The sequence below is a fragment of the Pagrus major genome, chromosome 11 (genome assembly GCF_040436345.1).
Source record: "Pagrus major chromosome 11, Pma_NU_1.0".
NCBI lineage: Eukaryota > Metazoa > Chordata > Actinopteri > Spariformes > Sparidae > Pagrus > Pagrus major.
Window position 1 is genome coordinate 412,501 of NC_133225.1, and position 27,988 is coordinate 440,488.

At 48.9% G+C, this 27,988-nt stretch overlaps 4 protein-coding genes and 1 long non-coding RNA gene across 5 annotated transcripts in view; 1 reads left to right on the top strand and 4 right to left on the bottom strand.

Annotated features, from left to right (window-relative positions):
* map1sa (microtubule-associated protein 1Sa) overlaps nt 1–1,101 on the bottom strand; it is a 13,628-nt gene extending 12,527 nt beyond the window's left edge. Inside the window, exon 1 of the mRNA XM_073475896.1 lies at nt 873–1,101. Coding sequence (XP_073331997.1) covers nt 873–1,032 — 160 coding nt within the window. The 5' untranslated portion in view covers nt 1,033–1,101. The remainder of the gene's footprint in view (nt 1–872) is intronic.
* A 1,008-nt stretch (nt 1,102–2,109) lies between these two features.
* On the bottom strand, nt 2,110–4,451 carry LOC141004424 (uncharacterized). Its single transcript, XR_012179814.1, has 3 exons — nt 4,365–4,451; nt 3,760–3,918; nt 2,110–2,525 (listed from the first exon to the last, which is right to left on the bottom strand). It is a non-coding gene; the product is annotated as an uncharacterized lncRNA (long non-coding RNA).
* On the top strand, nt 2,398–6,750 carry trmt13 (tRNA methyltransferase 13 homolog). The gene is made up of 11 exons (XM_073475897.1): nt 2,398–2,508; nt 3,141–3,187; nt 3,295–3,361; nt 3,504–3,563; nt 3,660–3,729; nt 3,824–3,930; nt 4,382–4,567; nt 4,971–5,043; nt 5,147–5,221; nt 5,852–6,260; nt 6,425–6,750. Exons 1-11 carry the CDS (start codon nt 2,398–2,400, stop codon nt 6,609–6,611), a joined length of 1,392 nt encoding a protein of 463 aa, XP_073331998.1. The 3' UTR covers nt 6,612–6,750.
* Nucleotides 6,649–15,347, bottom strand: lrrc39 (leucine rich repeat containing 39). Its single transcript, XM_073475899.1, has 8 exons — nt 15,283–15,347; nt 14,510–14,715; nt 14,165–14,273; nt 13,903–14,059; nt 10,726–10,862; nt 10,107–10,252; nt 9,873–10,025; nt 6,649–7,820 (listed from the first exon to the last, which is right to left on the bottom strand). Exons 2-8 carry the CDS (start codon nt 14,635–14,637, stop codon nt 7,625–7,627), a joined length of 1,026 nt encoding a protein of 341 aa, XP_073332000.1. The 5' UTR covers nt 14,638–14,715; nt 15,283–15,347; the 3' UTR covers nt 6,649–7,624.
* Nucleotides 15,348–16,581: 1,234 nt separating this feature from the next.
* Nucleotides 16,582–27,892, bottom strand: dbt (dihydrolipoamide branched chain transacylase E2). Its single transcript, XM_073476009.1, has 11 exons — nt 27,796–27,892; nt 25,231–25,363; nt 24,856–24,931; nt 24,562–24,743; nt 24,358–24,485; nt 23,937–24,171; nt 22,917–23,083; nt 22,760–22,837; nt 22,494–22,685; nt 18,944–19,015; nt 16,582–18,159 (listed from the first exon to the last, which is right to left on the bottom strand). Exons 1-11 carry the CDS (start codon nt 27,838–27,840, stop codon nt 17,992–17,994), a joined length of 1,476 nt encoding a protein of 491 aa, XP_073332110.1. The 5' UTR covers nt 27,841–27,892; the 3' UTR covers nt 16,582–17,991.
* Between the last annotated feature and the right edge of the window lie 96 nt (nt 27,893–27,988).

A 27,988-nucleotide genomic window follows, 5' to 3' on the forward strand; every position in this document is an offset into this window, starting at 1 on the left:
ACCTGCTGGTTTGTTAAACATGTAGTTATTAACAGGTGGATCATTAAAACTAATACCAGTCACTTTGATTGATTATTGATTTGGTTCTGATCACTTTCTCTCACAAAAGTGAAGCGAGACAAAATAAAGACAACACATCCGGTAGGAAGTGCTTTTCAATATAAACGCCTCCTCAGAAGGAAACAGACGATAAAGAAAAGTTAAATTACAGCCTTTAAAAACACGACGGAACCTTCTGACACCAGAACCTTCAGAGTGTCGGAGAGGTTTCTGACCTAAAATGTGTTCTGACTAAAAGATGAAGGCAGAAGAAGCTGGACCGTCGGACCGGATGTCCTCATGTCCTCACTCATCTAAATTTAACCTGAAGATACAGAAACAGCTGCGACAGAGTTCTGATGGGTTTATACTGATGTGAACATGAGAGGAACCGTTCTAACGGAACCAAACACACTGTAAGATCTGAAGCTGGTGATGAAAAAGTTCTTCTTGTTGGTTTGATGAAGGAGGAAACTGGTTCCGGTTCGTTAGCTCCATTAGCTCAACACGTCCCACGTTAATTGGTTAACAGTTAGCTTCATGCTACTTCCACCTTTTTATCCCCGGGACCAGTTCTGCCGTGTCTGTCTGGTTCCCACGCTGCTGATCAGAACCCTTGTATCTGAGTTCAGCACCGATGTGGACTCTGATCAGCAGGAACTCGAACAGAGGGACGTGTTTTTTAGGGACGACTGTTTTGGCTGCAGCAGCGACGTCAGCGCTTCTTCTCGGCGGATCTTATTGTGAAGGGCCCGCTGACTTCCCGCCCTGTGTACCGGGGCTGCAGCTCGGTTCTTGTGTCTCCGGTGCCGGTTACCTTCACCACAACTCACCTGAGTCTATCTGCCGCAGCAGCTGCTCCAGCAGCCCGGCGGGCCGCAGCGCTCCCACCACCACCAGCACCGAGTAGTCCGCCGCCGCAGGCCGCGAGGGGCCGGAGGGAGAAGAACCGGGACCGCCGCCCAACTCCGCCACTGCTGCCGCCGCCATCATGGTCTGGACAGTCCACCAATGACGTCACCCGGACACAACACGGGCCCGCCTCGATTTTCAGTGAGGCGGGAAAATGTCTTAAGTGACATACCAGGTGACCAATCAGAGAGAAGAACTGAGTAGCGGAGACAGAGGATGGCCAATCAAGAGAGAGGGATGCATTCAAGTGCTGCTGAGGACAAATGAGCACCGACACCGTTACAGACGGAACAAAACGAAGGTTATTAAAAAGCTCGAGCTCTAAAAATGATTTAAAACTTTGAGTGAAAATGAATACAAACACAAATAAAACTGACTGAAGATGATGTGTAACTATGGCAACATAACTAATGTATTACACCTGTGTTGCTTTTTAAATATTGATTGTCATTGTCATATTGATTGTCTTGATTTATTGACTTCCTGTTGTGTCTATTTCATGTGATACTTGTATTTGAGTTATTTCATATTATTTCATATATTTAATAACATTTTATTTCTCTTTGTTTTTTTGTGTCTTTTTTCTGACATAAACAAAAACATGTGACACGTGTTATATTTACAATATTTACAAAACAAATAAACAGAAACAAACATTCAATCCAACATTAGGACTGTTAATGAAAACACTTAATGCTAACATGAATGATTCTGGATATTAACAAGGACTTTAATGATGATAATTTTCCTTTGAAAACTTTGACCAGTTTTTCACAAAAACAACTTGAGCTCCACATCTCAACAATATTTCCAAATTCTTTCAATATTTCGATTTGGCTCATTTTATTGGCAAACAACAGTTGAGTTAAAATGCTGTGGGAAATACTTTGTGTGTCCAGAAGTTCCTGTTTGGACTGAATGTGTGATTAATAGTAAAACATAAACAACAGAATAGAAATCAAAAGACTTTAACTTCAACTACAATTTTAAATAGCAAATTTCATTCACACAAACATTAAAAATGTGTTTGAAACTTTTAAACAAATGGCTTTAATTTATTAATTTAGTATTGTTGGTTTTATTAAAGGCTTTTTTTTATTTCCAAATATTAAGATGCCGAAACAACAGTGTTACAAAATACGATTTATTAATGTCACAGCCAACATAAACTTTACACATTTCAACATAAACAACAACAATAATAATAAGTAATAAAATAAAATACATGTGCACATGATGAAATGTAGCAAAGTTCATTTTTCCCAGCTACTAAAGACAACTCCTCACTAATATTCACCTCATAATGATCCGATTGTTGGTGTCAGTTCTGATCTCATGTTCTGTTTATTATTCTGGATTTATTAATCTGATAGAAGGTCCAATACTTTCAGTGTTTCCTACACTTGTGCGAGCACCTGAATGCAGCACAGAGCGGCTCTGTCCAACATGGCGGCGGCCCTGCCCGGCAGATGCGGCTTCTTCGTGGAGAAAAAGAAACGCTTCTGTAAAATGATCGTCGGCAGAGGAAGGCGCTTCTGCGGGGAGCACGCGACCATGGTGAGTTCACGGACAGCCTGAGAAGAAGAAGACGGAGATGAAACAGAGTCTGGGCTCGTCATTAAACATGTCTGCTCCTCAGACTGAAGCCACGTTTAAACTTTATTACTTCTCAGTTTAGAGACACAAACATGTTTTAATAAAAAGTAAACTAGCAAACAATTAAAAACAGTTTGGTTGATGTTCGCCTCCATCAGCTGCCAGCAGGTGGCGCAGCAGAGGAAGCTGATTGGAGCAGAGATGCTTTATAATAATGATTAATGTTATTTATGTTAAACAGATAAATGTGTTACACTCACAGCAACTTATATTATCACAAGTTACTTGTTTAGAGTACAAGTACTACAGCCAGTACTACCACTACTGCTGTCCTTCATGTACTCTGCTGTCCTTCATGTACCCTGCTGTCCTTCATGTACTCTGCTGTCCTTCATGTACTCTGCTGTCCTTCATGTACTCTGCTGTCCTTCATGTACTCTGCTGTCCTTCATGTACCCTGCTGTCCTTCATGTACCCTGCTGTCCTTCATGTACTCTGCTGTCCTTCATGTACTCTGCTGTCCTTCATGTACCCTGCTGTCCTTCATGTACCTGCTGTCCTTCATGTACCTGCTTCCTGTTTCCTGTTTTCAGGAGGAAGGAAGCAGCAGGAGGATCGTGTGTCCTCTGGACCCCAAACAGTGAGTCAGCAATAATCAATCAATCAATCGATCAATCAGCTTATTGATCTGATGGTGGCAGAGCTATGTGAACGTCTGATTGGACTGTTTGTGACTTCCTGTTTCAGCACCGTGAGTGAAGACAAACTGGACAAACACCTGAAGAAGTGTAACTCCAGAGAGAAACCCAGACCTGTGAGACAAACCACCAAATATATTGATTTATAATTAGATCAGTTCTATGATGTGTATTGATTTTATATTAGTGCTGCGTTCACTGTCAGGAGAGCTATATTATCAATAACGTAGGATTTTACTGTTGTTTGACCTCGAGCAGGTTTATTATGTGGAGAACATAAACTCTGGACCAGCTGAGGGAGACGACTCGCTCCAACAGGTAACAGCTCACCTGTTCACCTGTTCACCCACTCACTGAGCAATAAGAACTAAAGCTAACAGGTGTGTGTGTGTGTGTGTGTGTGTGTGTGTTCAGGTGAGTCTGTCTGAATGCAGCCGAGCACAGCTGAAGTCTCTGCTGGACAAACTGAAGACTGCAGTCACAGGTGAGCATCTGCTCCAACAGGTGTGTTTACCTGTCAGCTGTGAGATGTTGTTGTTGATTATTTGTTGTTGTTGTTGTTGTTGTTGTTGTTGCAGGACTGCAGTGTGACGTGGAGGACAGGGTTCTGTCTCACCCTGCTCTTCAGGAGGAACTCAACAACCCAAAGAACGGAGACTCCGCCCACAAACACCTGAAGCAGCAGGTAAACACAGGATGAGTAACTGAGTTGTTTCAGGCGGAAGCTTCATATGTGAATATTTATATTCGATAAAAACAGATCAATACATTTTTTTTAATGGTCACAACACGTGGAACAGAGTTTGGTTCATGTTTGATCAGTCTGAGTCAGAGGTGACACGCCCTCATAAGCCACGCCCCCTGAGGCGGTGGAGCCTTCAGTGTTTGAGGGCGGCTGTGGCTCGGGTAGAGCCAGCTTCTTGTTATTGGAAGGTCGCTGGTTCGATTCCCCTGGTCTGCATGTTGAAGTGTCCTTGGGCAAGATACTGAACCCCAAACTGCTCCTGATGTGCTGATCGGCACCTTGCATGGCAGCCACCGTCATCAGCGTATCAATGAATTACTGTAAGTCGCTTTGGACCAAAGCGTCTGTTAAATGTAAATGTAAATATGTCTCACCTGTCAGGTATGTCCAGTCCTCTATCTTAGGTCACCTGGAGGTGCTAGGGCTGCTGGGAAGGGGGCAGTGCTTCGTGGAGTTCGGAGCAGGTCGAGGGAAACTGTCTCACTGGATCCACGAAGCTCTGAAGACCCGGGACCACCCGGAGAGCTGGGAGGACCTGCAGCTGCTGCTGGTGGAGCGCTGCAGCACCCGCTTTAAGGTACGGAGAAATCTCTCAAACTCCTCTAGAACACCAAGTCCCTGTGCTCCAGACTCAAGTCCAAACTGTACAAAAACTCCCAAACCGGTCCTGATCAGTCTGCCCTTGTCTGGTGTGGGAAGATAAATTCACTTTTTAATCCCAAACGTTAAAAGTTATCTCTGAGCGCTCCTCCCGTCAATAAACAGCTCAGATCAGAATCCCTCCACACACTCAGCAAACATCTTTAGTTTGGTTCTGATAGAGCCCACAGGCAGAGATCACCTACTGTGGGTTTAAATCTGCAGTATGACATCATCAGTGTGGGCGGAGTCAAAACATTTCTCCTGTAAGACTCAACAACTGCTTCTGTTTGATGGATTCATCATGTGAATATGGTTTGTTCTGGCCTGTTCTGGTCCAGGTGGACGGGAAACATCAGGATGTTGGCGTTGAATTCGAGAGGCTGCAGGTGGACATACAACATCTGGACCTGAGTAAGAGACAAACATCTGATCCGACTCTGATGGTTCAGTATTGATGTAGACTCTGATGGTTCAGTATTGATGTGGACTCTGAAGTGTCTCTGGATGTCTGCAGGTAAAGTCCCTCTGCTCACACAGAAGAAGCTCCCATTGGTCGGAGTCGGGAAACATCTCTGTGGAGCAGCAACAGGTAAGAGCAGGTCACCTCAGACCTGGTCTCTGTCTCCGATCTCAGATCTCAGATCTGGTCTCTGATCTGGTTTCTGATCTCAGATCTGGTTCTGTGGTCTCAGACCTGGTCTCTGTCTCTGTCTCTTGTCTTAGACCTGGTCTCTGTCTCCATCCCTGGTCTCAGATCTGGTCTCTGTCTCTGGTCTCAGATCTGGCCTCTGTCTCTGTCTCTGGTCTCTGTCTCTGTCTCTGGTCTCTGTCTCTGGTCTCAGATCTGGTCTCAGATCTGGTCTCTGTCTCTGGTCTCAGATCTGGCCTCTGTCTCTGGTCTCAGATCTGGCCTCTGTCTCTGGTCTCAGATCTGGCCTCTGTCTCTGTCTCTGTCTCTGGTCTCTGTCTCTGTCTCTGGTCTCAGATCTGGCCTCTGTCTCTGTCTCTGGTCTCTGGTCTCTGTCTCTGTCTCTGGTCTCTGTCTCTGGTCTCAGATCTGGTCTCTGTCTCTGGTCTCTGTCTCTGGTCTCTGTCTCTGGTCTCTGTCTCTGGTCTCAGATCTGGTCTCTGTCTCTGGTCTCTGTCTCTGTCTCTGTCTCTGTCTCTGTCTCTGGTCTCTGGTCTCAGATCTGGTCTCTGTCTCTGTCTCTGGTCTCAGATCTGGCTCTGCGCTGTCTGTTGGAAACACCAGGACTCAGACAGGAGCCTGGACCACCCCGAAAACGTCTCAAATCTTCAGAACCAGCTGGTCCAGAATCAGCTGTATCAGCAGCACTACCTGGTCCTGTTCCTGATCCAGACCCTGGTCCTCATCCTGGTCCAGTCCAGGGCCTGGTGGTGGCACTGTGCTGCCATCATCGCTGTGAGTGGCGTCACTATGTGGGTCAGAGGTTCTTCCTGCAGCGAGGACTCGGAGCTGAAGAGTTCTCAGCTTTCTGTCGAATGTCCAGCTGGGCCACATGTGGACTCAGACCCACCAGTCAGAACCTCCCACCTCAGGATCCCACCAATCAGAGAAGAGACGACGAAGAGCACGAACCAGCAGAGGAGACAGACGCTGTGAACGGGTAAATGTTTGATTCTGACTGGAGCTGCGGCAGATAATCAATCAATCAATCAATCAATCAATCAATCACTGTTCTCATAATCATAATCAGTGATCGACATTTATCGTTGTTATTACTATGACAACCAGCAGCTCTGATGTCACTTCCTGCCGTGTCCTCTGCAGGTTTCTGTCGGCGGCTGAACGCAAGCAGGTCGGTCGTCTCTGCAAACGTCTGATCGACGGCGGCAGACTTCACTTCCTGCGGACGAGAGGGTTCGACAGCAAACTGAGTCGTTACGTAGACAGTCATGTGACCCTGGAGAACGTCCTACTGACCGCCGTCCCCTCGTCCTCCTCGTCCTCCTCCTGAAGGTCAACGTGCAGACACTCACAGACAGAGTCCAGCAGAGTTTCTACAAAAGTCTCTTTATTGATTGTGATGAGTATCAGCACAGATCAATATGTGTTCACATGTTTTGTAACGTTTATATTAAAGTCTTTTCACCTGTGTTCAGTCTGACTGCTGATTGGCTGCTTTTCAACATTTATAAGAATATGAAGCACAGATGGACGTCAAACACACAAACACAAACACAAACATGAAATCATGTTCTACAAACTTCATACAAGTTTCAGCGTTCATCTGTGAACTCAAAGAATCTTCTTCTTCTCTCACTTTAACTGTCGCTGAGCTCTGAGGAGGAAAAAGCCCAGAAGAAGAAACGCAGACTGTATTTTATTGTGATGAGTCATCGATCGGCTCTGAAACATTCAGAACAGAAAACATTTCATCAGATCAATACTGATCAAAAGGGTTATTAATTTTAATAACAAAATGTTTCTAGTAAAAATCCAACTGATGTTGTTGTTGTTGTTGTTGTTGTTAGATGTTGTTATGATCACGTGGTTATTATTTTAATAATCCAAAATTGTTGTTTCTCAACCTGTGGGTCTGGACCCTCACAGGATGATTAACTGGTTAAAAACCAAAGAAGAAGAAATAACTTCCTGTCTTCTCTTGTCAAACACTGGCTGGTTTCCTTCAGACTCACCAGACTGATGAGTTTTGGAATCATGTAAATAAAAACTATGTTAAAAATATAAAATGTGGAAGATTTTATGTTCTTTAAAAACCTGAAGCGTCGCTCCACTAGGCGTCCATTTCCTGGAGGACTGAACTGAACCAGGACCGGGTAAATGATGATGTCACAGTGATGTCATCAGTCACACTGAATCGATGTTAGAAGCTGCTCAATAAACATAAACCTAAAATTTTACGGTCCAGTTAAATGATTTTGGTTAAAGTTGCATTCATGCTGCTCAGATCACACAGTCACAGCTTCAGTGTTAATAACGTGACGGCGTCGATGGTCACGGCGGGTACTAACGGTGGGCACAGTGCACGTTGACCACGGCGTACGCTCTCTTCCTGGACTCCTGGATGTACATCTGCATGAACTCTCGTCCAAACATCTCTCTGTCGTCCTCGTCATCCTCGTCTTCATCCTCCTCAATCTGTGTCTTCCTGCACGGCAGCGTCACGTCCAGAGTCAGAGGGTTGTCCCGGAAGTTCACAAACCTGCTCCGACAGAAACAAACGTCTGTTCAGTGAGAGACAACAACGCCTGAGAGCTCATCAGGAGACATGTCCTTCACCTTAATGGACACAAGACTGTTTAAATGTGACAGAGAACATTACATCTTTATATCAGACCAGAGGCTGGACAGACTGACTGAGGCTGGACAGACTGACTGAGGCTGGACAGACTGACTGAGGGTGGACAGACTGACTGAAACTGGACAGACTGACTGAGGGTGGAAGGACTGACTGAAACTGGACAGACTGACTGAGGGTGGACAGACTGACTGAGACTTGACAGACTGACTGAGGGTGGACAGACTGGACAGACTGACTGAGGGTGGACAGACTGGACAGACTGACTGAGGGTGGAAGGACTGACTGAAACTGGACAGACTGACTGAGGGTGGACAGACTGACTGAGACTTGACACCTGACTGAGGGTGGACAGACTGACTGAGACTTGACAGACTGACTGAGGGTGGACAGACTGGACATACTGACTGAGGTTGGACAGACTGACTGAAACTGGACAGACTGACTGAGGCTGGACAGACTGACTGAGGGTGGACAGACTGATCTGAGGTTGGACAGACTGACTGAAACTGGACCGACTGACTGAGGGTGGACAGACTGACTGAGACTGGACAGACTGACTGAAACTGGACAGACTGACTGAGGGTGGACAGACTGACTGAGACTTGACAGACTGACTGAGGCTGGACAGACTGACTGAAACTGGACAGACTGACTGAGGGTGGACAGACTGACTGAAACTGGACCGACTGACTGAGGGTGGACAGACTGACTGAGACTGGACAGACTGACTGAAACTGGACAGACTGACTGAGGGTGGACAGACTGACTGAGACTTGACAGACTGACTGAGACTGGACAGACTGACTGAGGGTGGACAGACTGGACAGACTGACTGAGGTTGGACAGACTGACTGAGGCTGGACAGACTGACTGAGGTTGGACAGACTGACTGAGGGTGGACAGCCTGACTGAAACTCAACAGACTGACTGAGGGTGGACAGACTGATCTGAGGTTGGACAGACTGACTGAGGTTGGACAGACTGACTGAGACTGGACAGACTGACTGAAACTCGACAGACTGACTGAGGTTGGACAGACTGACTGAGACTGGACAGACTGACTGAAACTCGACAGACTGACTGAGGGTGGACAGACTGATCTGAGGTTGGACAGACTGATCTGAAACTCGACAGACTGACTGAGACTGGACAGACCGACTGAGACTCGACAGACTGACTGAGACTCGACAGACTGACTGAGACTGGACAGACCGACTGAGACTCGACAGACTGACTGAGACTGGACAGACTGACTGAGGCTGGACAGACTGAGACTCGACAGACTGATCTGAGGTTGGACAGACTGACTGAGACTGGACAGACTGACTGAGACTCGACAGACTGATCTGAGGTTGGACAGACTGACTGAAACTCGACAGACTGACTGAGACTGGACAGACTGACTGAGGCTGGACAGACTGAGACTTGACAGACTGATCTGAGGCTGGACAGACTGACACTCGACAGACTGATCTGAGACTGGACAGACTGACTGAGACTTGACAGACTGATCTGAGGTTGGACAGACTGATCTGAAACTCGACAGACTGACTGAGGGTGGACAGACTGACTGAGACTGGACAGACTGACTGAGGCTGGACAGACTAACTGAAACTGGACAGACTGATCTGAAACTCGACAGACTGACTGAGGGTGGACAGACTGACTGAGGCTGGACAGACTGACTGAGGGTGGACAGACTGACTGAGACTGGACAGACTGACTGAGGGTGGACAGACTGACTGAGGCTGGACAGACTGACTGAGGTTGGACAGACTGACTGAAACTCGACAGACTGACTGAGACTCGACAGACTGATCTGAGGTTGGACAGACTGACTGAAACTCAACAGACTGACTGAGGGTGGACAGACTGACTGAGGGTGGACAGCCTGACTGAAACTGGACAGACTGACTGAGACTGGACAGACAGACTGAGGGTGGACAGACTGACCTGAGGTTGGACATGTCCTCCATTAGAGGGGGGATGTCTCTCAGCTGGTTGCTGCTGAGGACCAGGGTGTCCAGACTTCTCATCCTGCTGATGTTGTCTGGAAGTTTCTCCAGCTGGTTCCTCTGCAGCCACAGAGTGTGCAGCTTCTCCATCCTAAGGACAGGCAAACAGGGGCTCAGTGTTCATTGGCTGATGGGCAGAAGTGGGCGGGGCTCAGATGATTCTTTCACTCACCTGTGTATGTCCTCAGGTAAGTGCTGCAGTCGGTTTCCTCCCATGTCGAGCCACTCAAGCGCCGGCAGTCCGACCACACAGTCCGGGATGCGGCTGAAGTCGTTCATGGACAGATCCAGGTGCTGCAGCTTTGTCAGGTTCCTCAACTACAGAGAACAGGACAGACCTCAGTCCAGAACCCTCTGTAGACTCAGAGGACAGGACAGACCTCAGACCAGAACCTTCTTTAGTTTCAGGTCTACAGAAATATTGTTTAGGTTTCAGTCCCTCCGTGGTCTGAAAACTGGTTTAAATTCACACCTGCTTTGAAAAGTGTCTGTGGTATCGATGTCGACTAAAACTGGTTTAGTTTATTTAGCAACTGATTCAGGTTTGCCCTGGTTTGTTACAGCTGTGTGAGGTATCAGTTCACACCTGGCTTAAAGCTGTCTGAGGTATCAGTTCACACTTGGTTTAAAGATTGTGAGGTATCAGTTCACACCTGGTTTAAAGCTGTCTCTGGGTGAGTGTAGAGTTTAAAGGGGTCATTCTTCAAACTAGTTCAGGTTCCTGCTGTAAACCTGGTGCAGGTCTTTATACCTGGTGTGGACTGGAGGCAGCTTCAGGTTGTGGTCTGTACCTGGTCTGGTAGCTGATTCAGGTCCCGGTTCATGGCCAGCTCTAGTCTCTCCAGACTCTCACAGCAGCTCAGTTCTTCAGGGACAAACTGGACTCTGTTGTAACTCAGCAGGAGCTCTCTGAGCCGTGTCAGTTTCCCTGAGACCAGAACCAGAACGTTAGGAGACTCAACACATTTACATTTACATTTAGGGCATTTAGCAGACGCTTTTGTCCAAAGCGACTTACAATAAGTACATTTGTCACAAGAAAGAAACCGCAACATATCACCGTTGATAAATTAGAAAAAATAGAAACTTTTTTTTAGGGTGGGGGGATGGGGAGGGAGTCACGCTATGCGGGGTCGAGGTGAAGTCTGAACAAGTGAGTCTTGAGTCTTTAGCGGAAGATGGCGAGTGACTCTGCTGTCCTGACATTGGTCAGGAGTTCGTTCCACCACTGAGGTACCAGAACACAGAAGAGTCGGGATTTTGCTGGGCGGCCTTTGTTTGCTCTCAGCGATGGTGGTACCAGCTGGCCAGCTGATGTAGTAGAGCGAAGGTCTCATGCAGGGGCGTGTGGTCTGACCAGTGTTTGGAGGTAGATGGGTGCGGTTCTGTTGACGGCCAGCACCATGGTCTTGAATCTGATGCGGGCCGCAACAGGAAGCCAGTGGAAGCCAGGTCATGGAGGAGGGGGGTCACATGGGAGAATTTGGGTAGATTGAAAACGTGGCATGCTGCAGCATTCTGGATACGTTGCAACGGTTTAGTCGCAGAGGCTAGGAGTCCAACCAAGAACGAGTTACAGTAGTCCAGGCGGGAGATGACCAGCGATTGGACCAGGAGTTGCGTTGTGTCCTTTGTGAGGAAAGACCGGATCCTGCCGATGTTGTAGAGGGCAAATCTACAGGATTGGGCCACCGCAGTGATGTTGGGGGTGCAGGATAGGCCGTTGTTGAGGATTACACCCAGGTTCCTCGCAGTCGATGAAGGCGATACAGTGACATCCTCGACAGTGACTGACAGATCCATGTGAGGGCATTCTTTCCCTGGGATGAAGAGGAGTTCAGTTTTACTAAGGTTGCGCTTGAGATGATGTGCAGTTGTCCAAGCGGAGATGTCTGCCAGACATTCCGAGATGTGCATGGCAACATGGGTGTTGGAGGATGGGGAAAGGAGAGGAACAGTTGGGTGTCATCAGCATAACATCGGTAAGACAATCCATGTGATGTGATTGCAGAGCCTAGTGATCTAGTGTATAGTGAGAACAGAAGCGGTCCTACTACTCAGCCTTGAGGGACACCAGTTTCCAGGGAGCAGGGTTTGGACAAGGAGCCATTCCAGGTGACCTGAAAGGTGCGTTCTGTCAGGTATGATGCGAACCAGGTTAGAGCAGAGTCAGCGATGCTAAGTTTGGCCAGAGTGGAGAGGAGGATTTTCAATTCGGTGGATGACTGTGTCAAATGCAGAGGATAAGTCGGGGAGGATGAGGACTGATGAGTGGGATGAGACTCTGGCGGCATGGAGCGACTCAGTCACTGTGAGAAGGGCCGTCTCAGTGTAGTGAGCAGTCCTGAAGCCTGACTGATTAGGGTCAAGGAGGTCGTTTTGCGAAAGGTAGTAGGACAGTTGGTTGTAGACGGCACGTTCCAGGGTTTTAGAGAGGAATGAGAGAAGAGATACAGGTCTGTAGTTTCGGATGTCAGCCGAGTCTAGAGTGGGTTTCTTTAGGAGTGGCTTTACTGTAGCTGTCTTGAAAGGAGCTGGAATATGACCTGAAGTGAGGGAGGAGTTGATCAGGGTGGTGAGGTAAGGCAAGATGTCGTGTGAGATGTTTTGGAGAAGAGAGGAGGGAATCTGGTCGAGGAAACAGGTGGTGGCACGGTTAGACATCACTAGTGTGTGAACATCTTCAGAGGAGAGAGGGCTGGAGGAGAGGGAGGATAACAGAGTGGAGGAGGCTTCCTCCGTGGACAGTAGAGACAATTGTTCTGTGGATGGTAGTGAGGAGAGAACAGTTGAGGAGAGAGTGGAGGGAGAGAGGGATTTCAGGTTGCTGCGGGTGGTGACCGCGCGAGGTGCAGGGGCGAGGGAGGTGGTGGACTTCAAGGGGAGAGAGAAAGCGACAAAGTGGTGGTCGGACACAGTGAGTGGGGTAACAGAGAGTGCCGAGGTACTACAGGACCTTGTGAAGACAAGGTCAAGTTGGTTCCCGGCCCGGTGGGTGGGTGGAAAGGGGGAGAGTGTGAGGTCAAATGTGGAGAAGAAGCTGATAAATTCAGCTGGGCGCAGCTTCTCAGGGGGGATGTTGAAGTCGCCCAGGACGATGAGCGGTGTGCCATCGTCAGGGGAGCAGCTTAGGAGGGCATCCATCTCATCATAGAAGTCACAGAGAGGACCGGGAGGGCGATAGATCACCACAATGTTGAGCTTGAAAGGAAGGGTGACAGAGACAGCGTGGAATTCAAATGCAGATCTGGGTAGGAGGTCGAGGGTAAGGACCTGATAGGACCACGTGGGTGAGATGAGGAGTCCAGTTCCTCCTCCTCAACCTGTTTGTTTCGGGGAGTGTGAGAATGAGTAGGCAGTTGAGAGGGCAGCTGGAGTGGCAGTGTTTTCTGGGGTGATCCAGGTCTCCGTAAGGGCCAGGAAGTGGACAGACTGCAGGGAGGCATAGGCTGAAAAGGTTTCCGCCTTCTTGACTACAGACTGGCAGTTCCATAGCCCCCTAGTACTTCAAGTTCAGTACCGGTGGAAAATGTTGGGTACCAGAGATTGGCTGGGTTATAGCATCAAGCAATGGGTCTCCGGTGAAATCTCCTCCGGTTAGATGTCCTGACTGGGATTGGCAGGGACCCATGGCTGCAATCTGTGGTGGACAGTGAGTTGCTTGGACTTCCTCGATAGACTCTCGCAGAGAGACTCCCTAAGTCTTTGTTCAACAGTCTTCGTTTGGCTGTCCTGACACTGTAGTGACTAGCCTTTATGTGCTAGATTTACCTCATGCGGACTTAGCTCCGCCCTGCAATCAAGCCTATTCAACTCACCTGGCTTGGCAGAAACTCACTTGATAGCTACTTAACTTCAATCGTCTCACAACAATTGACACAAAAAGTATCTAGACAACACAGTACAGGAAATAAAACAGGGTCCTGAATCTGGATCACAGTGAGAATTACAACAGAGGAGGTACTGACCGATCTGTTTGGGGATCTCGCTGACCCCGTTGCGGGACAGATCCAGAACTAAAAGGTTCTGAAAGCTGGAGATGAAGTGAGGGATCTTCTGCAGTCCAGTCCGGTGAATCTGCCACTCCTGGACATGACTGAGCTGGACCAGACAGCTCGGCAACGACTGGTGGAGGAACGGAGGTCAGAAAAATCACATGACAGCAGAGACCAGTGATCCTGGATCAGGTAAATCCACCTGTAAAGTCTACTTCCTGTGTGGGAACATTACCTTCCACTCCTCCTGTTCGATTCGGAGGATGAGGCGTCCGTCTTCAGTCTGCAGCTTCTGTTTCAGCCGAGCCAGAACCGCCCGGTCCTCCCAAACACCAACACTCAGTCTGGACCAGGAACAGGAACCATATGAGACATTAGAGAACAAACAGACCTGGACAGACCTTTTCTTTAAGTCCTCTGGTCTATGCTAAGCTAAGCTAACTGTTTTCTCACCACATCTTCCTCTCTGAGAGAACAACAAGAACCCAAAATGTCTTTAGAACTTTTTGTTTGTTTGCTTTCACTTGTCACAGGTGTTTTGCTGTAGATCTCCAGAAAAGCTGAGGAGGCGGAGTCTGACCTGCCTCTGGCCCCGCCCCTCGCTGTCCTCTTCCTCTGCTCCTCGTCCTCCTCCTGGATCCTCCTGATCCTGGTCTCCCACAGAGCTTTGATGGAGCTCACTGAGCCGTACGCTGCCACGCCCACCATGATGACCACTTCCGGTCAGCTGTATGATGTCACAACCTCTGACCTCTGACGTGCAGCAGCGTCCTCCCTCTGACCATCCTGTTAGGTATCAATCAATAAATCAGTAGTAGTATTAGTAGTACTGCAGTATTCAGGAGTAGTATCAGTAGTACAGCAGTATTCAGTAGTAGTATTAGTAGTACTGCAGTATTCAGTAGTAGTATTAGTAGTACTGCAGTATTCAGGAGTAGTATCAGTAGTACAGCAGTATTCAGTAGTAGTATTAGTAGTACTGCAGTATTCAGGAGTAGTATTAGTAGTGCAGCAGTATTCAGTAGTAGTATTAGTAGTACAGCAGTATTCAGGAGTAGTATCAGTAGTACAGCATTATTCAGTAGTAGTATTAGTAGTACAGCAGTATTCAGGAGTAGTATTAGTAGTACAGCAGTATTCAGTAATAGTATTAGTAATACAGCAGTATTCAGGAGTAGTATTAGTAGTACAGCAGTATTCAGTAATAGTATTAGTAATACAGCAGTATTCAGGAGTAGTATTAGTAGTACAGCAGTATTCAGTAATAGTATTAGTAATACAGCAGTATTCAGGAGTAGTATTAGTAGTACAGCAGTATTCAGGAGTAGTATTAGTACTGCAGTGAGTCCTCACCTTGGAGCAGCGCAGCAGTCATCCATGCTGCGTCTCTGCAGATGAAACCTGACCTCAGACCTGGTGGATAATTTTAGCCTCCAGGTCACGTGACCTGCTTACAAATCGAGTCATGTGACCTGCTCACATGACTCGGTGTGTCCAGGTTATACAGTCCCCTCTAAAACTATCAGTAGCCCAGTTCCTTTGTTTTGTCTGAACACAGGCCAGATTGGAATTTGCCATAAAGTTCAGAGACGAGGCTCAAAAGTTCTGGGACAAAGTTTTATGGTTCGATGAGACAAAGATGAACTTTACCAAAGTGATGTAAAGGCTAATGTGTGGAGAAAGAAAGATCTGATCATGATCCCAATCTCACAAGCTCATCTGTGAAACACGGTGGAGGTAATATCATGGCTTCTTCTGGGCCGGGCTCATTGATCTTCATTGATGATGAAACTGTTAACACATGATGGCAGCAGCAAAATGAACTCAGAAGTCTACAGAAACAGAGAGATGGAACCAAACTGATTAGGAGATCCTTCATCATGTAGCAAGACAACGACCCAAAACACAAAACAACCAAGGAGTCCATCAGGACAGAAGAGGAAGGTTTTAGACTGAAGTCATCTCCAGACTTATTAACCTGCTGAGCATTTGACCTGTTCTGTTACAGATGATGCTTCTTCTAAGTTGTGAAACAGATCTGAACGTAAAAACTGATCTCTGGTCAGATTCATCTTTCAAACACAAATGTTTTCAGTGTTCAGACAAAATAAAAGAACTGACCTCACTGTTCTGATAGTTCTGGAGTGGACTATATGCAAGAACAGCTCAGTGACGTCACCACGTCCAGCTGCTGGTACCAGTCCAGTGTTGAGACATGCAGCCTGCTGATTGGATAACTGATGATGATGATGATGATGGTGTGTGTGTTAAAGGGTCAGTCCACCAGTTTCACATGTTTACAGGACTTCAGTGGACGTCTGCAGTGACATCACTCAGCGCCTCATAGTTTATGACCCGCCGACTCAGAATCAGTGCTGGTTAAATGAGATGCGCCTCTTTCATGTTTTATTAAAATATACATTAAGCTGGTGAACATTATTTACTGAGTGCAGACAGATCCATCAGAAGCTGCTGAAGCCGACTGACTGCAGGTGAGCGAGGCGTGGATGGAGGAGAAGGTGCAGGTGAGCGAGGCGTGGATGGAGTCGATCACAGCTTTGTCTATTCATGGTTTGAATGTTTCAAACTGATATTTATCATATTGATTAACTTTCACAGACACGTGTATCAGAACCGACAGCATCAACATCATTTAAAGTTTGTGCACTTCAACTTTATTCAAAGTGTCTCGGCAGTTCATTCAGTTCAAACCGTCCGTCGTCTACAAACGTCTAAATGTTCCCAGAAATACAAAACCCATCGTCTGTTTTTACACGTTTACATCAAGTCTGTCGCTACGAACAAAAACACAAAGCAGGAAACAAACAAACAGTCATGTAACAAGAAACCAACACCATGTGCTCTTTACCCAGCAGCCACCAGGACACGAGGAAGTCCAGAGGAAGAACTGAAAGGTCCGGAGGTTCATGAGAAGCAGCTGATCAGCATCATGAAGACCTGATCCCGGGTCAGTGTGACCGCTACATCATACAGAGACATCAAGAGACCAGACCAGAACAAGGACCAGGTCTACAGCCAGACCTCCTCCACACCAGCAGGAACCAGACCTGGACCAGACTGAACCAGACCTGGACCCTCTGGTGTCAGTCTGACTGGATGTTTGTCAGTAAAGGTTTATAATCAGGAGGAAAGATCAGATCCAGAGGAGACGACAAACTCTTCAATGTCAGGCTGATAATTGATCCTGATAATTGATCCTCGGGTTGTTTGTTACATTAAAGAAGAATCTGATGAAGTTTCTTATTATTAAATATTTTAATTTGATTGCTTGATGATTTTGTCATCGATCAGTAAAACGAGTGAATGAGGCCTCAAACAAACTCCAGCTGATCAATCAGATCAGACCCTGATTGATCGATTGATCAATCACAGTCATGATTCAGAGTTCAGTTGCTGTTGGTCACATGACCCTGGTCCCTGTCTGACTCCGCCCACATCATTTACATATTCAGATCAGGTGTGACGGCAGCTGAAGTCTATCATTACAAACTTATTGATTATTGATCAATGATCAATGACAAACTAATTATTAATTATGATTCATTTAGTTCAGTTTGGGTCAAATAAATATTGTTTTGTTTATAATAAATTCATGATCAGTACGAGCTGCAGTCACACGAGGCCCCTCCGGAGCCCAGGGTCACTCCACATTGACTGGTTTAACGATAAAACACAAGACTAGTTTCAGAAGTTTTGTTGTTGAGAGGGAGAATCAATCATCACTAATGATTAATGATTACTGATTATTGATCTGTGAAACATTAAAAACAAACTGATCGTGTTAGTGTTGAAATCTACAACCAAACCAACCAACCACCTGTGTGCGTGTGTGTGCGTGTGTGTGTGCATGTTTTCATGGTCGTCATGGAGATGGAGTGATAGACAAGCTGACCCCTCCTCCTCCTCCCGGCGTCTTGCTCAAAGGCAACAAGGAAACAGTGAACAGGAAGGCCTCGAACAGAAAGAGGAAGCAAAGGCGGCGGGAGGGGCGTGTCGCGTCTCGTCCTCCCCGGGGCTGATGGGAAATATTGCTCTCTCTGTCTATTTGAGGTCCAGCACCATGCTGGCCGGGTTCTCCAGGTACTCCCTCCACAGGTTGGAGAAGCGACACATGGTGGCTCCGTCGATGATGCGATGATCCGCCGACCAGCTGACGTTCATGATGTGAGCAGGGACCACCTGACCGCTGGCGTCGAACCGAGGGAGGATCTGAAAGACAGACGGAGGAGGTGACGAGGTGAGGAGGAAGAGAAGGAGGCGGTCAGGTGGAGGAGGAGGAGGTCAGGAGGTGAGGAGGTGAGGAGGTGAGGAGGAGGTCGGGAGGTGGAGGAGGTCAGGAGGTGAGGAGGAGGAAGAGGTGGTGGAGGTCAGGAGGTGGAGGAGGTCAGGAGGTGAGGAGGAGGTGGTGGTGGAGGTGAGGAGCTGAGGAGGAGGAGGATGAGAGGAGGAGGAGGATAAGAGGAGGAGGTGAGAAGGAGAGGAGGAGGTGAGGAGGAGGAGGATGAGAAGAGGAGGAGGAGGAGGTGAGAAGGAGAGCAGGAGGTGGAGGTGAGGAGGAGGAGGTGAGGAGGAGGAGGAGGTGAGAAGGAGAGCAGGAGGTGGAGGTGAGGAGGAGGAGGTGACAAGGAGGTCAGGAGGAGGAGGTGAGGAGGAGGTGGAGGTCAGGAGGAGGTCAGGAGGAGGAGGTGGTGGAGGTGAGGAGGAGGCGAGGAGGAGGAGGACGAGGAGGAGGAGGTGGAGGAGGTCATGAGGTGAGGAGGAGGTGATGAGGAGGAGGAGAGGAGGAGGTCGGGAGGTGAGGAGGAGGAGGTGGTGGTGGAGGTGAGGAGGAGGTGGTGAGGAGGATGAGGAGGAGGAGAGGAGGAGGTGAGGAGGAGGTCGGGAGGTGAGGAGGAGGTGGTGAGGAGGATGAGGAGGAGGATGAGGAGGAAGAGAGGAGGAGGTCGAGAGGTGTCTAACAGTCTCATGTTTGTCTGGAACAGTTTGGACCCACCTGGATTTTTCCCAGAGCTCCGATAGTGACTTCAGGAGGAAGAATGACCGGCTTAGCGTACGTCCCTCCGATCTGATGGAGACACACACATCAACACACACACACACACACACACACACACACACACACACACACACACACACACACACACACACACACCTGAATTCTGGAGGCAGAGCTGAGGGGGCGGAGTCTTTTTGTGAGTGACAGCTGGTGTAGACACCACACAGTGAGGGAGAACTACTGTGAACCTGTGTCACTGAGACCCTCATGTCTACTGTATGTTTCCCTCAGAGGAACCAGAACTTACAACACACAGCTGGAGCCCAAACTTTTATTTTAGGGGATTTGAACCAGTGTAAACTGGAACCATCCCTCCTTAGTTTCAAACATCATATAAAGTGACACACGGGATAACGGAGTTTAATTTAAATGTTATGGAAACATTAAAAATGCATTCACTGCAACAGCAAAGCCCCATGTTTTGTGAAGGACTTCACAGTGTTCCCCAACAATCACTCAGAATGTAAAGGACTGTACCGACAGGAGAGAGTAATACAAGAGGAACTTGACCGCCTGCTGAGAGACACCAGGAAGCATCACGAGGACACTACAGAGCAGAACTTCTGGAGCAGACTCCAGAAAGCTGTGGGACTCCATGAAGGCAATAACCAACGTGAACACGACTAAGAAGACAATGATCTGGAGAAAGAAAACGGACTGAATTGATTTTTTTCTCAGGTTTGAAAACATGACTTTACTGAAGAATGTAATAATGTCCTGAAACCATCTCAACTCATCCGTGTTGCAGTACTGTAGCCGACCCAAACAGGACTCTGACAATTCAGCCAAAACTCCACCGGCCCAGGTAGCATCTCTGTGCTGCTCCTGCTCCTACAGGGATGTGCAGAAGAGTTCAGCTGGTCCAGCCTGTTTTCACACATTCCTCCTGCCCTCTGGAAACGATCCATCATTGTACCACCAGCTAAGAAACTGTGTCCAACTGAAAACAGTGACTTCAGACCTGTGGTCCTGACCTGTAGTACTGACTTCAGACCTGTGGTCCTGACTTCAGACCTGTGGTCCTGACCTGTAGTACTGACTTCAGACCTGTGGTCCTGACTTCAGACGTGTCGTCCTGACTTCAGACGTGTCGTCCTGATCTGTGGCCCTGACTTCAGACCTGTGGCCCTCACTTCAGCCCTGTGGTCCTGACCTGTGGCCCTGACTTCAGACCTGTGGTCCTGACTTCAGACCTGTGGTCCTGACCTGTGGCCCTGACTTCAGCCCTGTAGTCCTGACCTGTGGCCCTGACTTCAGACCTGTGGTCCTGACTTCAGACCTGTGGTCCTGACTTCAGACCTGTGGTCCTGACTTCAGACCTGTGGCCCTGACTTCAGACCTGTGGCCCTGACTTCAGCCCTGTAGTCCTGACCTGTGGCCCTGACTTCAGCCCTGTAGTCCTGACCTGTGGCCCTGACTTCAGACCTGTGGTCCTGACCTGTGGCCCTGACTTCAGCCCTGTAGTCCTGACCTGTGGCCCTGACTTCAGACCTGTGGTCCTGACTTCAGACGTGTCGTCCTGATCTGTGGCCCTGACTTCAGACCTGTGGCCCTCACTTCAGCCCTGTGGTCCTGACCTGTGGCCCTGACTTCAGACCTGTGGTCCTGACTTCAGACCTGTGGTCCTGACCTGTGGCCCTGACTTCAGCCCTGTAGTCCTGACCTGTGGCCCTGACTTCAGACCTGTGGTCCTGGCCTCTGGTCCTGACTTCAGACCTGTGGCCCCAACTTCAGCCCTGTGGCCCTGACCTGTGGTCCTGACTTCAGACCTGTGGTCCTGACCTGTGGTCCTGACTTCAGACCTGTGGCCCTGACCTGTGGTCCTGACCTCAGACCTGTGGCACTAACTTCAGACCTGTGGCCCTAACTTCAGACCTGTGGCCCTAACTTCAGACCTGTGGCCCTGTGGTCCTGACTTCAGACATTTGGACCTGTGGTCCTGACTTCAGACCTGTGAACCTGTGGTCCTGACTATCACTGTTATGAAAAGCTTTGAAAAATACAGTTTGTCTGTGGTCAATGCAGAGGTTGGCTCGGCACTTGACCCAGACCAGTTGTGCACCACCAGGGCACTGATGAAGCTACAGCAGCAGCACATGGTCAAACACTGAGAAGACCCCAAAACTCCTGTACAGATCTTGTTTATTCATTTTAACTCAGCTTAATAAACTCCAACCTCATCAGCTCGTCTCCAAACTGAAGCAGATGAGTGTTTTTAACCAATCAAAGTCAGTGTGTCAGACTGAACAACAGAATCCAGATCAAGCAGCACAGGTGTCCCACAGGTGTCTTAATTCTTTTAACACTGAACACAAATCAATGTTCAAACAGCCACTCTGGGAACTTTGTTTTAAATGTCCTGATGACACCGCTGTCCTCAGACTACTGCACAAGGACACAAGCCTGTTGCTCTGAAAGACAATAGAAAACTATCTCACTTTGAATGTTGTCAGAACTAAGGAGATGGTTCTGGACCCTAGATCAGTTGGGGAATCACACATTAATCAGGTCTGCTCCTACAAGTATCTCTGCGTTCACCTGGACAACAGTTTAAACTGGAAGGTTCATGTTTGTCCTCGTCTACAGCAGACTTTATTTCCTACACAGACTCAGAGTGTACATGTGGTCCAGACTCAGAGTGTACATGTGGTCCAGACTCAGAGTGTACATGCGGTCCAGACTCAGAGTGTACATGCGGTCCAGACTCAGAGTGTACATGCGGTCCAGATTCAGAGTGTACATGCGGTCCAGATTCAGAGTGTACATGCGGACCAGACTCAGAGTGTACATGCGGACCAGACTCAGAGTGTACATGTGGTCCAGAACAGTGTACCTGTGGACCAGACTCAGAGTGTACATGTGGACCAGACTCAGAGTGTACATGTGGTCCAAAACAGTGTACATGTGGTCCAAAACAGTGTACATGTGGACCAGACTCAGAGTGTACATGAGGTTCAGACTCAGAGTGTACATGTGGTTAAGAGGAGTATGTTCTTATTTTACTGGGCTGTACTACAGGGCCCAGTCAGATATGGGATGTCAGCATTGTATGGGAACCTGACTGTACAACTCAAACCTAAGCTGTTTCATCTGGTCCACACCGTCATGAAGGTGATGGGGAAGAATGTACCGCAGCCCCTTCAGTTCATATATGACCAGTCTGTTGTCAGGCGGGCTCAGAGGACACTGAGCCATCATATGTCCTCCACACAGAATATGAGCTCCTGACCCAGTGGCAGACGACACAGAGTCCACCACTGTAAATTCATCCTACCTCTGTCAACCTTTTAAACAAAGCTGCTTGAGGCTGGAGGGACCATGCAGTGGTGTCATGGTGCTCTTTATCATGTCTGTGACTGAAGAGCTGGTGCTGTTTTCTTTTATGAAGTTTATTTATGCGGAGACCATCAAGTACATCGTATCGTAGTCAGGGGCTGTGTTGTTGTGTTGTGTTGGTGTGTTGTTGTTGTGTTGTTGACAGACTCACTGATCCGATGTTGGACAGGGTGAAGGTTCCTCCGGTCAGCTCGGTGGTTCCCAGCTGTCCGGCCGCTCCGAGCGTCTGCAGACGGTTTAACTCTTGAGCGATCTCAAACACGCTGAGCAGCTGGACGTTCTTCACGTTGGGAACCAGCAGACCCTGACTGGTGTCCATCGCCAGGCCAATGTTGTGAGACGCCTGGAGGACACACAAACATCTGTCAACACACCATAGAAGAAGAACCAACACAAACATGTGAACAGAGACGTCACCTTGTACGTGATGTTCTGGCAGCCTTCGTCCAGGGACGAGTTGAGGATGGGGAAGTGCAGGAGGCCGAGGGAGGCAGCCTGACCAATGAGATCACAGTGTTAACAAACACACCAAACATCCAGCCAATCAGCAGCAGAGTGAAGGTGTCCATCAGACCTTGATGAAGAAGGGCATGTAGCTCAGTTTGACCCCTCGAGCCTCAGAGATGGACCTGAGTTCAGATCTCAGAGACACCAGACGGGTCAGGTCCACCTCATCACAGTAACCGAAGTGAGGAATCTTCAGAGCCGCCGTCATCGTCTTCACCATTGCTTTGTGGAACCCTGGAGACAAAAACACCCACAGACCTTCAGACCGGACTCTACAGGACCCTGAGAGACCCCGAGAGAACCAGAGAGTCCCTGAGAGACCCTGAGAGACCCTGAGAGAACCAGAGAGTCCCTGAGAGAACCAGAGAGTCCCTGAGAGACCCCGAGAGACCCCGAGAGATCCAGGGAGACCCAGAGAGACCCTGAGAGGCCCAGAGAGTCTCTAAGAGAACCAGAGAGACCCAGAGATAACCTGGGAGATCCCGAGAGACCCAGAGATAACCTGGGAGATCCCGAGAGACCAAGAGAGACCCTGAGAGAACCTGAGAGTCCCAGAGAGTCCCTGAAAGAACATGAGACCTAGAGAGACCCAGAGAGATGCTGAGAGAACCCCGAGAGACCTAGAGAGACCCAGAGAGATGCTGAGAGAACCCTGAGAGACCTAGAGAGATCCAAAGAGTGCCTGAGAGAACCTGAGAGACCCCGAGAGAACCAGAAGAGCCCCTGAGAGGCCCAGAGAGACCCTGAAAGAACATGAGAGACCCTGAGAGACTCAAAGAGACCCAGAGAGTCCCTGAGAGACCCTGAAATAATCTGAGAGAACCAGAGAGATGCTGAGAGATGCTGAGAGAACCCTGAGAGACCTAGAGAGATTCAGAGAGTGCCTGAGAGAACCTGAGAGATCTAGGGAGGCACAGATAGTCCCAGAGAGACCCAGGGAGGCACAGAGAGGCCCTGAGAGACCCTGAGAGAACTGCAGGTACCTTCATATCTGACATCACGGTCATGTGACTTCCCCACTCCCTGTTTAATGACTTAGAATCTGACGACCTTCATGTTTCATCACTGATGATTAATGACCTCTGACCTTTGAGCGGCTCTGTGACATCTCTCCCGGTGAAGACAGGTCTGGGTGTGGTGGGAGGAGCTTTGACGACTGCTGTGTTGCTCACAGGCCTGGCGGCAGCAGCAGCAGCAGGGAGCGGGGCTGGAGGAGGGGTTGGAGGTAAGATGGCTCCCGTCTGCTTTGCCAGGAAGTTCAAGATGTCCTCCTTCAGGATCCGTCCATCTTTACCCGTCCCCACCACCTCACTGAGCTTAATCTGAGAGGACACCAGTCAGACCAGTGACAGGTTACACTGGGGACAGACTGGGAGCACTGGAGACAGAGTGGGGACAGAGTGGGGACAGACTGGGGACAGATTCGGACAGAGTGGGGATAGACTGGGAGAACTGGGTACAGACTGGGAGAACTGGGGACAGACTGGGAGAACTGGGGACAGACTCACGTTGTTCTCCATGGCGAGGCGTCTGACGGCGGGCGTTGCCTGGGTCTTGTGACCTTTGATCTCCTGGTGGGTGTGTTCTTCTCGAGCCATGGCCGGTGTCTCCACCACGTCCTCCTCCTGGATCACCTCTGAACAACGAACCAGTCAGACCAGAACAACCAGACACACTGAGCACCTGTCTCCTCACTGAAACCAGTGTCTTACCTGAGCTGGACTCAGTCTCGATGTCCACCAGCGGTTTGCCCACTAAGGCGGTGGCGTCCACGTCATAGTAGAGTTTTTTTATGACGCCGTCGTAGCGGCTGGTGATGGTGACAGAAGCCTTGTCGCTCTGAACCTCACAGATACTGTCGAACTGAGACACCTTGTCCCCCTCCTTCACGTACCTGAGACACAGACACACCTGGTCCATCAGAGGACAAACAGAAGACACCACAGACTGTGGATGTGGTTTCAGTGTGGATGTGGACTCAGTGTGGATGTGGACTCAGTACCTACCACTCCTTCACTGTCACCTCCATGATTCCTTCTCCGATGTCTGACAGTTTGAACTGGACGATTGGTCCTCGACTCACTGCAGTAGGAAACACATCATGACATCATCATCACCTCCTGTCTTTTTGTTAACCCTTTATTTAGACCGGTGCCTTCAGTGTGGACACCAGATGAACTTTGACCTGGCAGGTTGCTGTGGTAACAGCTGAATAAAGACTGTTGCGTTTCCTCGACAGAACTTGAGACTCGTCTGCTTCCTGGATTCCTGAAACTGGACCAACCGGATCTGAACTTTGCCGACTCTGACTCACTGACTCAAATACATCAGACATTACAGAGACAAGAAACAGGTCCTGGTCCCTGCTGGTCTGGACTCACCGACAGCAGTGTGCAGCATCCTGTTGCTGAACACCTGCAGGTCTCTGTCATAGCTGAAGGACAGCGGCTGCAGAGTCCGGACACACCTCACGGTCTGAAGACGGAAACAACGCCGACGGTACTGCTGACTCAGCTGACAAGAGAGACAGAGAGAGAGATGGGTACAGAGAGAGAGAGAGAGAGAGAGAGAGAGAGAGAGAGACGGGTACAGAGACATACCAAATCATAGCAAAAGAAAAAGACAATTACATCAACTATTGGACATCTACAACCAAAACCCAAAGCAAACTCCAATGCTGTTTGGCCCTAAACACACAATACTCCACGGCAGATTATCTGAGCTCTGTAACTGAGCCGAGACTGAGGAAAACGTTGACTATGTAGACTCAGCAGCCACAGCCGGGCCTGAGAGAGCGGCCGGCACAGACAGACGTGGCTGCCCAGAGAGGAGCGGCTGTGTCGGCTCGGTCCACACAGACACTTCCTGCTGCACTGACACATACACAGACATCAGAACCAGCTCTACACCAACATCGCACACAGAAGCCCAAACTTCAGCAAACTCTCAGAGCAAGAAAACATACAACATCTACTGGGAGAGAAAAGTGCCGCTGCTCCTCACTGACTTACCTGCACACTGATACGCACACACACACACACACGCACGCACGCACGCACACACGCACAGACAGAGACGGGTACAGACAGAGAGAGACGGGTACAGACAGAGAGAGAGACGGGTACAGACAGAGACAGAGACGGGTACAGACAGAGAGAGACGGGTACAGACAGAGAGAGAGACGGGTACAGACAGAGAGAGACGGGTACAGACAGAGAGAGAGACGGGTACAGACAGAGAGAGAGATGGGTACAGACAGAGAGAGACGGGTACAGACAGAGAGAGAGACGGGTACAGACAGAGAGAGAGACGGGTACAGACAGAGAGAGACGGGTACAGACAGAGAGAGAGACGGGTACAGACAGAGAGAGAGACGGGTACAGACAGAGAGAGACGGGTACAGACAGAGAGAGACGGGTACAGACAGAGAGAGAGACGGGTACAGACAGAGAGAGAGACGGGTACAGACAGAGAGAGAGACGGGTACAGACAGAGAGAGACGGGTACAGACAGAGAGAGAGACGGGTACAGACAGAGAGAGACGGGTACAGACAGAGAGAGAGACGGGTACAGACAGAGAGAGACGGGTACAGACAGAGAGAGAGACGGGTACAGACAGAGAGACGGGTACAGACAGAGAGAGAGACGGGTACAGACAGAGACATACATTTCAGATTTTCTGTGACGTTCTGTTCATGTTCATGTTAATCGATCTGAGAGAACTTGACACCTGACATGTAAACATTACATCATACATACACCTAATATAATTCTACATTATTAACGTACATTAATGAGCTCTTGTGAGCAGCTGTGAATGAGTGAAACAAGCAGCAGATGTCAGTTTATGACTGATGATCAAACAGCTGATTGATCAGAGGATTGATCAGATGATTGATCATCAGTGACCTACAGATCTGTACACCCATCCTGCTGACTCAGCTGGAGTCTCATGTTCATCGTCATATATCACAATAACTCTCATTCCTGGCAGACATGTTGTCTCCTCACAGCAGCACAATCAGACTGATGACATCAAAACAGCTGCTGGACTCACCTGTAACACCTGTCTCACCTCCAACACACTACTTTTACTGTGATACTTATACTTTTTCTGAAGTAACAGAACTTCATGCTGCTTCAGAGTCTGCAGGGACAATCTGGACTCAGAGACCTCTGATCCACCAGAACACTGACTGAGGTCACAGTCAGTCTCAGCTGTTCTCTACTGTACCCTCTGTTGTTCTCAGCTGTTCTCTACTGTACCCTCTGTTGTTCTCTACTGTACCCTCTGTTGTTCTCAGCTGTTCTCTGCTGTTCTCTACTGTACCCTCTGCTGTTCTCAGCTGTTCTCTACTGTACCCTCTGCTGTTCTCAGCTGTTCTCTACTGTACCCTCTGCTGTTCTCAGCTGTTCTCTACTGTACCCTCTGCTGTTCTCTACTGTACCCTCTGCTGTTCTCAGCTGTTCTCTACTGTACCCTCTGCTGTTCTCTACTGTACCCTCTGCTGTTCTCAGCTGTTCTCTACTGTACCCTCTGCTGTTCTCTACTGTACCCTCTGCTGTTATTAGCAGCCTGTTGGCTGTTAGCACTCTGACTCCTTCAGCTCTCTTTGACCCAGCAGCTCGTTCAACTGCAGGATGCTAACAGAAGCTAGCTGAGGCTGCATGCTAACACACCTGTCAGCAGGTGTTAGCAGTGAACAGGTAACACTGAGCGGCTGTCAGTCAGTTAGCAGCCAGCTCTGTTTTTATTCCATCATGTTAGCATTAGCATCAGACTGGCATGGCAGCAGAAGTTACTCCAGCTAACAGGCTAAGCTAATGAGCAGACCGGGTGACGGAGTGATGACGTCACTCAGCGTTACCTGCACGTCAGCAGCAGACACAGACGGACACACAGCTGAAACATTCAAACTGCGACACGTTACAGTGTTTTTTCTCACCAGCCGTCTGAACACAGTGAAGGAGCCTCTGGTCACCGCCGCCATCTTTCCCCTCTGCTGCCGCTACCGCTCCGACGTCACAGCTGCACGCCCCTCTCAGCAGCCAATCACCGCTCGGCGTCTTGTTCTGTAGCAAACTGGACGTAAGGCCGCCACGACGCCGCCACCCAGCGGTCAGTGAGGGAAGTACAGC

Bases quoted from the DNA above. Each gene is read 5' to 3' on its own strand.
- trmt13 (XM_073475897.1), top strand. From the start codon at position 2,398: ATGGCGGCGGCCCTGCCCGGCAGATGCGGCTTCTTCGTGGAGAAAAAG. The intron at 3,931-4,381 runs GTAAACACAGGA...AGGTATGTCCAG, and splicing joins ACAAACACCTGAAGCAGCAG to TCCTCTATCTTAGGTCACCT. The intron at 5,044-5,146 runs GTAAGAGACAAA...GGATGTCTGCAG, and splicing joins CATACAACATCTGGACCTGA to GTAAAGTCCCTCTGCTCACA.
- lrrc39 (XM_073475899.1), bottom strand. From the start codon at position 14,637: ATGGTGGGCGTGGCAGCGTACGGCTCAGTGAGCTCCATCAAAGCTCTG. The intron at 10,253-10,725 runs GTACAGACCACA...TGTTCTCTGTAG, and splicing joins TGAATCAGCTACCAGACCAG to TTGAGGAACCTGACAAAGCT. The intron at 10,026-10,106 runs GTGAGTGAAAGA...GCCTGTCCTTAG, and splicing joins TTACCTGAGGACATACACAG to GATGGAGAAGCTGCACACTC.
- dbt (XM_073476009.1), bottom strand. From the start codon at position 27,840: ATGGCGGCGGTGACCAGAGGCTCCTTCACTGTGTTCAGACGGCTG. The intron at 25,364-27,795 runs GTGAGAAAAAAC...CTCTCTTGTCAG, and splicing joins TCACTGTGTTCAGACGGCTG to CTGAGTCAGCAGTACCGTCG. The intron at 18,160-18,943 runs GTGGGTCCAAAC...TCTGTCTTTCAG, and splicing joins GAGCTCTGGGAAAAATCCAG to ATCCTCCCTCGGTTCGACGC.